Below are 12,449 nucleotides of genomic sequence, written 5' to 3'. Positions count from 1 at the left end.
GATAAAGGACACAAGACAAAGACATAAACAAAAATTGCAAGTGGAAGAAATCCTATAAGAAGTTATGGCATTTTTGATTTGATTGACTGAATGGAAAAACTGATGGATGTAATGAAATAACAATTGCATGCAATTTGAATAATGGTCAAATGGTAAAGAAATATGAGGAGTAAGAATAAGAATTGAAGAAAATGGTGCCGTGGAACAAAAAAAAACATGAAGAGAAGAATAAGTGTTATTGAGATCAGTTCATTTCATTTTCATTTAAGGTTTCCTTATTTTATTTATTTTCCAATTTGTATCATCTGAAAAAATCAATATCGTTGTTTTAAACCTGGAATAATGCAATATACTGTTTGTACTGACTTGGTGTTATGATTATAAAATTTCCATTTATGAATATGAACTATATTTTTCTTGGTTCCCAATCATTTTCTTACTATAATGTTTTTTCTCCACCCTCAGCGGAATTCTTGTGGAAATAAAAATCAATAGCTAAGAGGGTGTGGGAGTAAGCGACTGTTCAGCTGTTCTGACAAGTTCTTTGTGAATTCGATGACATCACACATGCCACTGGCATAGGATCCACTATATGCTCTTGGAAAAATTCGAATCTTTTTCACAAACATCTGCATAATTCCTCAGAAGTATTACTGAGACGCCTCGAATGGATATCATATAACCGACGATCACGGTGCATCATTCATAATAACAACAAACAAATCCTAGAACAAACATGATGACTAAATCTCACCCCAATATGGGGCATTCCGATAACCTATCGCTGGGAATGCGAATGGGCTAAATGCGAGTGCGAATGGGGGTGCTGGGGATGCCCATAGCCCTGATGGGGCGGCGGTAAAGGGCTCGGACAAGCTTGCGAATAACCGTGTTGCGGGGAACCCCCCAAGCCCAAGTGCGTCTGTTCCAGGTGCGAATAGTGACCTTGCGACAGAGAATGCGCGTGAGCATGCGTGTGAGGTGACCCGTAAACCATTTGTCTTACTTTGGAGTCCTCGTCGCTGATGTTGTACGTCAGTTCCGTCTCCTCGAATCCAGTTGCTGACATTCTTTGGTCCCCGGAAGATGAGCCGGCTGGCGGATCCGGGGAATTGAGGCACGTCTGGATTAGAGCCTTGCCTGCTTCGCTGGTGATCATAGGCTGAAGCTTGCGGGTGGCAAAGGTGTAGACGTGTCCCGTTTCTGATGCGACCAGCAGCATCACTTGGGTGCCGGTTAGGGTTGAAAGCTCATAGGCCTGAAACAAAAATTAACGAATGATCGTTAGAAAATTCTGATGCTAAGCAGATGGTGATTCATTAATGGTTATGAGTTCGTGGCATTGGTGGACTACTGACGGTACACTGTCTATACAAATATCTTTTCACCACATGCGGAAGTCAGCAGATTTGAAATGCAGGCTGCTTGAATAGTAAAAGAAACAGCTGAATACATAGTGTGCAAGAGTCCAGAATTTGCTGACCTACGGACCATACATATGGGGAAGCCAATTCTGGAACCCAAGGAGTTGACAGCCTAGACTTCCAAGAACATTTGTCAATACCATTGACATTGGTCTTTTTAGGGTTGAATAAGTAGGGTAAAGGGGCAAAATATCCAAGTGGACCTTTTCCGAAAGGACGAGCTAAGTCGAAACGATCCCACCAATAATATGTATTTGTGTAATGCACAATGCACTGCTCAAAATCGTAGTGGATGTGGTATAGTGATCGTGCGTGTTCAATGATGAGTCCAGATTTTGTCTGTATGAGTATAAGTGACGAATTCGTGTGGTGAAAACGGGCTATAATGATCATGACTCTTTTCGGTGGTGGCTCAGTGTGCGTACGACAGGGCATTTGGTTTAATGGCACAGATCTTATTATCCTCATTAACGAAATCATAATAGCGGAAGGTATCGTGGTCGTAGAACCTATTACTCTTCCCTTTCTGGCAGCCTTCGGCGACAATTTTGTGTTAATCGATGATCTTTGTTCACAATGGCCAGAATTGTCAACGAACGTATAGGAATCATGGCAGTAACCAAATAGATGGTCCCGCTGCCTTCCAGACCAAAATCTCATTGAACATTTCTGGTCTGCAATGCCACAGCAATTACGCACTTCATCTGACCTACCGCGGACATTACAACAGCTAGCCAATGCTCTGACGGATTTTGACAAAACAATGCACCTTCAAATAGTGGTGTTAGCATTTCTTCATCATTAATAATTAAAATGATAATGTTTAAAAAGCAGGAAGCGTTATTCTATCGTGTAACAATCTATATTTACAAACTCATACATAAGCTTTCACGCCAGAAGTGTTCTTGGATACCAAACTATCATTTCGCCGTACATCAAATGAACCTAATGTGTATGAATGAATTTATGAATTGAGGTATATTTTTTCAAAAAACTCTATCAAACTGCAAGGACTTTCCCCATTTTGAAGAGCTAATAGAATACAGTTTTTCTATTTCTGCCTTTCTTGTCAAGCTTTTACTGACTTCCAACAGTCTAGAATTATGAAAAGTGAGCTGTGAGGAGTTCAAAAATTATAAACTGGTTTTATAGTTGAAAATTTTCAATAGCTGATTATTTAAGGTCCTTTTGTTTGCATAAAAAGTGTAGCACTTTTCTACACTCGATTTGATTTACAACAGTGTAGAGGAAGTGTAGTTTTTCTACACATGGTCAAAAGGAGATGTAGATACACTACACCTCTTCTACACGGGTGTAAATTCAATCAGCAAACGAATACTAAAATCGAGTGTAGAAAATTGCTACACTTTTCATGCAAACGAAAGGACCTTTTGTCACCTGAAAATTTACTTCAAAAATCATCCCATAAATTTCGACAGATTGGATAAATTTTTTCGTAGAGATGATAGTTCCACATTTGTCACGTTTGTTATACCTTATTATAAATAGGGAAGTTGAAATCTTATTAATAACGGTAAAATTGCAACTGGTTTATATTTCTATCTGCAAGAAATGCTTCACCTACGGTAGTACATGAGTCCTTGGTATCTGTTGTTCATATTTAAATAATTAATTGAATAAAAATGAATCATTCTCATAATTGAACATGACAATTCCCCATTGAAATAACATTCGAGACAATCATTTCTAAATATTTCGCACATTGAAAGTGCGTACATGACTGGAATAAAAGCAAATGACTCAACAATTGGAGAAGAGCTTAGACATCAGCAAAACCTATCTACCATTATATTATAAGCATTGACAAATCGAATGAAAAATGAGCACCAGTTGCTAGAAATAGGAAATTTAACACTAAAAGGCTTTAGGTTACCTCAGTAACTTAGCGTTTATGGATATTTTCCAATTACAAACTCAAATTAATGGCAACTTCATTTCCTGAGCATTTGTTGGAAACCTAAGTGCATGATGTGTCCGAAGCCAGTGGAAAAGAGCTAATTAAGACGAGCAGTATTTGTGATATGCATTGTTTAAAGCTTCCCTTTGTTTTTCTATGATATTATTTTCAATCAAGTTTTCAATTCAACATGAAAATTTCTCTGAATCCTACACTGATCAGGGTAGAATAAAAGTCTGGAGAATAAATAGCGTATAATGCACAATGTTTCAATTAATAGTTTTGCTTTCAGTAACACAATAAGTTATGTTTCGACGCAGACGTTGTAATAAATTATTTCACACTATAAACTATATTGCATATAACTCACGATCGGCGTTAAGCTTCACCTCAAATGCCCTCAGGACAATATAAGATCGTTCGATTATGAGCTCTTTCTGGTAAAGTGGAGGAATTTTAGTTTGTTATATTATGTAAGTATTTTGTCTGCACTTGAAGGTAAATTGTATGTCGTACAAAGTCGTCTGTACTCCTAGACTAGTGCTCATAAATAGGCACCATTACACGCAAATTAACATAAATAGAAGCAACAGTATTTCGAAATATTGGATCGCTTAACCAAACTCACTTTCACAGTAGAAAAACCATTTAAAAAAAGGTAACTTTGTATTGACACTCTGTATACGAAAGAGTTAGTGGTATTGTATTAATGAATTTTCGAAGAATGATTCATTCAGAACAAATTTTGCTTGAAAATGTTTTCGGTAACTTCTATAGTTTCGCATATAAGATCTAGGATCATTTTCTGGCGGACACCCTGTACATATAAATGCCCAATTTTGATACGATTGGTTTTAGAGTTTCAATCTTGCTATTTTCTAATAGAAATACAAAATTAGGTTTCTTCTGGCTGGGAAACAGTGAGCGCTGAAGAATAAAAAACTATTAATTTATATTCACAGGAAATAACTCGTGTGGCGAATATTATATTGAATAGATTTATTGTTTCGTATAACGTAGTATAGCAGAGACGACATGAGGCACAGTGGCCGATGGATAAATTTATAGGTCTTCGAAAACCATTATGAAAGTCGAGGTTGTAAAGAAACATGGCTGTCGGTTTTAATCGTTAGAAAATTTGTGCCGTTCGCAGAATACCAGATCTCGAATACACAAAAACGATACAGAAGAAGTGAAATATGTGGTAGTGCGGCGGCAGAACTAGTATCGGAGTCTTGTGTAGTACATGCGTCTCAAAAATAGGAAAACATGTTTACAAATCCCAGTCATAATTTACGGGAAATGAAATAAGAAACGAAAACAGCATTTATTCACACGTTCTATTAAAGTGTACATTGACATAAATTTTATGCGAGACTTATTGCAGGTTCCTGTTTCGTTTTATTTATAACCTGTCATTCATCAATTATTGGTGGCAATTAGATCAACATATTGGATTCGAAAAATCATTGTTGCCATTTGATTAACGGTGAGGACTTCATCAGCTCTGGCTGCAGCATGGACGTTCACCTTGGTGAATAACACATCACTACTAATTTATATAGCATATATTCTAATTATGAATTACCTATACTTGTATAGATATTTGTGAGCTTCTAAGTTTGTATGCAAATCATACATCTCTAGAACTGTTCGAGATATGAGAAAAATTCTTTCACCCATAGAAGGGTACCTACACTACTTTTCAGGAAATGTTGAATACTGCTACTTATGCATTGAATTACAAAAGGGCTCTGCTTTTCTGTTTTATTGATATGAGTTTGAAAATGTTCAGAACTAAACGTAAACTCAAATATAACGTTAAAAAAAATTCGTCATCAAGTTGTTTATGGAATTTTGAAGGTTGATGTTGTGATGTTTTCTTTCATGTTACCGAAAAAAAAGGGAAATATGTATGTAAACATCAATGACATCAACTTATGTATATTTTGTACAGAAAGGCACTTTGTCAGATAAAGTTACTAGCAGATTCAATAACGATATCTTACAACCTGAGAAAAGCATTTCTTTCATTGAGTAAGAATCCAAACAATTTGAGGCGCTTGGAATAATTCTTGAAATAATTTTAACCGAAATTTATACTACTCATACGTCACACGTCACGTATGACGTATTGTGGTATGTTTCTTGAACTCTCAATTATGAAAAAGGTTATCTTTATCTCAGTAATATGGATAAATCACAGATAAAAATCTCCATATGTTCAATTCTCTAAAATATATATTCTTCTGCTGCTATCAATTTCATCAAAATGATGGCACAAAATTTTCCTTCAAGAAACATCTAAGAAGTTAACATCTTAGATTGGAACACGCACTTAGTGGAGAAACTCATCGAATTCTTTTCGAAGTCTTTTATATTGATTTTCCCATCCAAAATGCAAATCTATCAACTTCCAAGAAGTGAATAAGTTTAATACTGAGGTTTACTGGAAAAATCTTTTGGGCTGTACATTCTGTACCTGATGTGAATGTCGCACCTACTGCTCCTATTTTATAACTATCAGACAGAAAAAAGCAAGCCAATTCAATATATCGAGGCCATGTGAAATATTTGAAAACTATCATATTCGTGGAAAATAAATGGTTGATTCATAAAATGAGGTGATAACAGCCTTCGGTAATTCCTCTAACCGGCGACAATGATTTCGCCATAGCGTTATGTTTATCAATGAGATCCAGTCTGTAAAACGAGACAAAAAGTGATCTATAAGAGGTATAATAATTCATGAATGGTTATTTTAATGGAGAACTCGTGAAATGACCAATCATGGTCAATTACAACGTATGGCATGCCTGAATACTAGAGCCTCTTATGAATGAAGGAGTGAGAATTGATAATTTACTGGTGGTTCATAAAGATAACAGGAGATTATTGTCCAGTATTATTCTGCTCCTTATATACGTTACCATTTGAGGTAATCTGAATGGAATTAAATGAATGGCTGGTCTCAGTACACCAACGCTCTTGGTTGTGAATAACGATCAAGGAAAACGTTAATAGTTGGCAATAAGATTGTACGATTTTATTCCATTTGATGCAACATTGATGAATTAAGATTTTTTGCAAACAGCAATTGATTCCTTGATCAGGATAATGAAAAATAAAATTCATAAATTAATAATAACATGGAACCAAGTCCCTTTCCTACGAGAAAGCGTATGATTTGCTTTTTACTAGAAAATAAGCATTTAGTGAGAATAAACACAATATAAGAATAATGCAGACAAAACGACATATGCAAATATAATGATGTACAGGGTGAGACTTTGACTCGTACAGAAATTTCAACAGTAGATGCTTGAGGTCAAAAGAAACACTTTTTTCCTATACCATTTTATTCGATTCGGCCCTGATAAAAAAATATAGGTAGCCATTTTAAGTTTTCATAATGGGCAGTGCTACCCCTTGAAAAACAGGATAATTAGCTAAATCTGTGACACATCTGTGGATCTTTTAAAAAGAGTGGCATTCGGTCAAAGTATCCAATTTTTCGAATTTCACAGATATTTTTTATTTTTGAATATCAAATTACTCGAAAACGGCGCATTAAAAGAGAAAATATGAAGAATACTATTCTTTTACAAAACGTTCAAATATTCCTTAGGTAGCGTCTTAATTAGTTTCAAGAGTTGGACTCTCTGAATTTTTGGTATTTATATATGGTACGTAACAGTCATAATAAGAATACTGGAAGACGTAGGATATATTTTGTGTTCGAAAAAGATTAGCCAAATGAAAAACTATATTCCGACATTCATTTCAATGAAGCCGCTTATGAGATAGAACTAATAATAAATTGTTTTATGGTTTTTAACAGCCTGTATCTTTTAAACCGAGCCAATTCGGAAAAAATGGTAAGGGAAGAAAGTGTTTCTTTTGAACACATTAATCTACTGTTGAAATATTTGTACGAGTCAAAGACTCACCCTGTATAGGTTTTTTTTTCCATAATTGGCGCCGGGTAGCGCTGAGTTTCACAGTGCTTCATGTTCATCATATCAATTGGTTCCACTGGTGGTATAGCTACAAATGTGTTATTGTCGGTTAAAAGTTTTTTGTTCATTTGGATTCTTAATTGATTCTTGTGTTCTTTATGATGTTATTCATTGTTAATTGAATATACTTTTGTGTTCAGAGTAATTGCATATTAACCTGCATAAGTTTTGAGTTGGATATTATTTTTGTTTCGAAATTCTAATTGAAAAGTATGAATCGGACAAAACGACATATAAGTACTAACCTTATGGACAAAACGACAAAATCATTTGGTCTGATGAAATTGGAGAATTCAATAGACTAGTTGATTACAAATTTTTACGTCGACGTTATTCAACGGAAATTAAGGATATCTTCCCACAAAGACGTTAAGGGACAAGGCATAAGAAAGCTAAAAATGCTACAAAAAATTCTATCTAAGAAAAAGTTACAACAAGTTATCCGAACATTAAGCAACGGTTGAAAAAATTACGATGAATTGATTAATTTGAAACGAAAATGATTGAAAATGGTGAAACAAAACTAATTCCTACGTTATTTGAGCTGCACTCTATATAGAAACATAATCTGAACAAAGAGCTAACGCGCTCTAATATAGAAGATATCCCAATGACACTCTACCACATTAACCTTTCTCAAAAAAACCTTCTGAAGTGTCGAAAGCAAATCCTATTCAATTTCTGGAGACACTGGAGATATTTCGAATGACTCAGGAAGGCATATACATAAAATCTAAGGCAATCCAAAAGAATATGCTTCTCGTTCAATACACCCAACTGTTTCATGAATGAAACAGACACGTCAAAACATTAAATACGAAGTTGCCCTACACTTTTAAAATTTCTTCTTGCAGTCCAGACGAAACTGATGATGTTTTCGTGCGTATTTTAATTTATTGCCGCGGTGTAGCACCCACACGAAGGATTTGATTATGTATATTTTTTTTCGAAATTCATATAACTGCCATGGTACAAGTTCGTTCGAGAAGTAACTCCCGAGAAATTGGGCGTATAATGTTCTCGTTTGTGAATTGAGTAACTCGCGTCATAACAACTCATCGAGATACGGGACTACCTACGAGACACCTACGTCGAGATTCAATGTTTCGGTGTTGATAAAAATCAGAAGATTTACCGAAGAGTCTCGTTTATGAGAGCACGAATGAGAGGCATTAGAAAGCCTAGTTTTGCTCTTTTTCCGTTAGGCGTTTATAAAGGTCTTCGATATGACGCAACGTTAGAGCTATTCAAATGTCGCAGTTCGACCAGTTCCAATATGAACAAACTTTCGCAAAAACCAAAGTTCTAATTACGAATATCATTCTAATGAAAATCATATTATTATGTTTTCACCAAATTTTGAATTTACCAGCTTAATTTTCCAATTAAATTTACATCCAAAATCTAGAATAACATGCTTTTAATGCACAAAAAACATGTAAATTTAAAAATTGAAGTGAAAACATAATATGAATAACAATTTTATCAACTGCATGCAATTGAACTATAGAAAACAAAATGATTTGAAATGTTAATTGAACCAAAGTAAGATTTGTAATGATTTTTCATTGTGTTAATCGAATTTCATTGGATCTAAGTTATTTCAGTTTTTGAAATTTTTTTTAATACTGAATTGATGAAAATCCAGAATTGAACTTGAAACAGAAATTTTTTATTTATCCGCATAGTGGTAACTCGAAAATGGATCAATTTTTCAAACTGCCCCAACTTACACGGTAACTCTGTGAAAGTGTGAAAACTAGACTGTTCTCTTTCATATGAATTGAGGATTGTTCATATTTGTAATTGAAGAGGCCTAGACCCCAAAATCGAAAACTTTTTTTATGCGACTGCATTCAAAGCTCGATTCAAAGTATGACAAAAAAATAAAATCCAGTTAATATAGAGAGTACCTACAAATTAATGGGACCCGTTTTTCAGTAGTCCAAAATGCTTTTATTTCAGAACAAAATAAATGCAACCGATCATTCAATAGCTTTTCAAGTGAACTGATACGAAAATGCCTAATTTTGTGTAACTCCATTCATTCCGCAAAAGCTCACAAATAACACAAAATTGCATTTCTTAACTTATTACATACGATACTTTCTCTTATTTCCAATAAAGTAATAGTAAATATGAGTGATTCAATTTCTGAAGAGTTGCCAAGCGATTTCGAAGAGCAGTTAAAATGCTCTTTCCTTTGACTTTCTAAGTCTAAGGCAATTTACGATTTGGAAAAGAAAAATTTATAACTTGGTGGGACGAGAAGAAGATAAAACATATTAATGAGAAAGCCGACTTGCATATTTTGAAGGTAAGAGTATACACATTCTGGACATTTCACTCAATTTAAGAGCGGTAAAATATAAGCAAGAATACACACAAAAAAACACAAATTTGATAGCGTATATAAAAAGGCCATCGGACTGCGACAGTGATAAGAAATCATCAGTTTTCACCAAAGAAGATTCTGCCAAATTTTTGTTAGAAGCTGATGATAAAGAATACTCAATGCCTAAGGTTCTGATGATTATTAGAATGGCAGAAGCTTGCAGAAAGTCGGGGTTAACATTTCTTCCATTTGAAATGTTATAGATGAAGGAAGCCATTTTCGTGTTGATATCCCTCCGTCAAAAACAAAAGTTATACGGTAGTTTGCCATTACCTACTACTGGTGACATTGGAAACCTGAATTTTGTTGAAATAAAAAAAAAAATTTATTACGTTGCTGCGTCAAAATCAAACAAATCAGAAGGAGCAATATCTGGAGAATCCAGTGTGTGTGTGTTTCAAGTTGGGCATTTCCAAATATTTTTTCACGACTTTTGCAATTGAGGCCTTTCAACATCTTACTGTTGGGTTCAAGGAGCACTCAATTGCTTTGATTTTGAATGATTCCCATTGATTTCAAATTGCTTGTTCAGTCAGCCCATGTAATTATTATACTAGCGTCCTTTGGGTTTATTATGCATTTACTAATGTTACCAGTTGTTGTTCGAGTTTTTCTGGATGTCCAGAGAGCACTATTTGACTATTCTTGATGTAGCTTCTAGACAACTTCTGGACCAAAGATTAGGGAGTTAGGTTAGGTTAGGTCTAAGAGGTCTAACTGTCTGATCTTTGTTCTGAACAAGTGAGAAGGACAAACTCAGGACTATTTAGAATTCTGGTTTCTCCTCGCTGACTTATTGTGGAAGAGAATTCATTTCGGGTTAAACAAGAGCCACATAACAAAAGGACTGCTTTCGGAAAAAGTTGGAATTATTCAAGATAATCGATTTTCTATTGCTACTCAACGGTGTTCACCCCATGAATGTTAAAAGGAAAAAAAAACGGCTAATCTCAGGTTAAGTGGGATCAGCGACCAGCGACGAAAAATGGTCCTTCTACATCTACAATATTCCTCTTGAGAGAACATCGTTCTTTAATGCCAAAATCATAAATTTTACGTTGTTTTTTTTTTGGATATATAGAAAGCAGTTCTTTGTTTTGATTGGTTTCAGATGATCGAAAACTTGAGTTTCCAATTATTCAACTGGAGACAGATCTATAAGGTTTCCCGCTGTGGGTGGCCTATTAGATGTTTAAGGAGAACGAATCATAGGATTGTTCTGAATTTGAATCTCAATATTCCAAAAAAGGGAAAATAGATAGGCATAGGTATACTTAGAAATTGATCTTGATTTTCAACGAATAAACTATAGTTCACTACAATATCGAAATTCAACCACTGAATAAAAAAAGCATATGGCTGAAATGTAATGAACTATTATGGTCTATTCGAATTAGGTACTGATGAGCAATTCGAATCAATAATTCACGAAATACGATAAACACTAAGGTTTTAACATAAAGAAATCCACTACGATGTAACTATTCACTCTAACCAATAAATCACGAATGTGTATCAATTCCGATAAATACCACGCAGCGTTAATTTTCGCCAGATATTTAAAAGTTATCCGATTAATCTGCCACGGTGCCGGACTGAATGAAGTCATATAACATTTCGTGACGCGCCAAAGTGGCACAATTAATTCATTTCTACCTTATAATGGCACTGCATCCGGCAAACGGTGGATCAACCTGTCGACTTGATTCAGATAAACGTCTTATTATGCCGGTTCTGCATCTCTTTGTGGGTGTCGTTCTTATGAAAGATCGCTTGGGACGTCGTTCCCTCTTGACTAATTCAATTTCATAACGTATAATGACATCGGGTCGGTTACCTGTGGGTGGAGGTAATGATTTCGATGCCAGATTTTATGCCGGCGACTGACGAGGACCCGTGCTGTGAATGCGTCCGGAAGACCTTGAAATCAATAACTCTTCCTACCAGGTATTCCGAGGATGTTTGCAAACACTGCAGGATCTTTCCTAAGCACTTGTTTGCTTACATCGAAGGTTGGTTTTCTATTGAAGTGCGCGTTATTTCGATATTGGCAGATTGCCCACTGCTTGATCCATTGACAGATGTGTCAGTCTTCCCTTGAATTAAATGGATCATTTTTATATCGAACAACCATGTTCATGTTCAGCTTTTTTCTTCAAAGATGGCGACGGGACGTTGGTTAGTTGGGGAGTAAAACGTAGTCTAAAGCCTTTATTGGGATTGGACAGTCCTCTTTGCAACTGTCACAGTCCCGTGCAAATCGGTTGGGCAAATCCGAATAACACTCCGAACAAACAGATAGACAGACAGACAAGAATGAGATTATGTTTAGATAACTTGGAAATAAATCAAAAAACCCTAAAAGGTCAGATATTCGAAAATGACAGACATATACATAGTACAATTTTATTTATTACTTCAGATATACAGGGTGAGTCGGGCGGAACGGAAGAAACTCCAGATGTGTATTATACAGATAAAAATAATTTCAAAAATCCCATATGTTCTTATAGGATTCTCATTCGTTTTCAAGATACGGCATAATTAAAATGTTTTTAAATATTTGGACGAAGAGTTTCCAGGAGTACTGATTGATCGCGGTGGTCCAATTAGTTGGCCTCCAAGATCTCCAGACCTCAAACAACTGGACTATTGTTTGTGGGGCTGGCTTAAAAATGAAGTGTACAAAGTGA

At 35.3% G+C, this 12,449-nt stretch overlaps 1 protein-coding gene across 1 annotated transcript in view; it reads right to left on the bottom strand.

Annotated features, from left to right (window-relative positions):
- The window catches only part of LOC123314697 (serum response factor homolog), a 116,348-nt gene that overhangs the window by 80,653 nt on the left and 23,246 nt on the right, over nucleotides 1-12,449 (bottom strand). The window contains exon 2 of the mRNA XM_044900001.1: nucleotides 1,007-1,258. Coding sequence (XP_044755936.1) covers nucleotides 1,007-1,258 — 252 coding nt within the window. The remainder of the gene's footprint in view (nucleotides 1-1,006; nucleotides 1,259-12,449) is intronic.

This window comes from Coccinella septempunctata, chromosome 6 (assembly GCF_907165205.1).
Source record: "Coccinella septempunctata chromosome 6, icCocSept1.1, whole genome shotgun sequence".
Classification (NCBI taxonomy): Eukaryota; Metazoa; Arthropoda; class Insecta; order Coleoptera; family Coccinellidae; genus Coccinella; species Coccinella septempunctata.
This window is presented reverse-complemented; position numbering and strand designations above follow the sequence as displayed.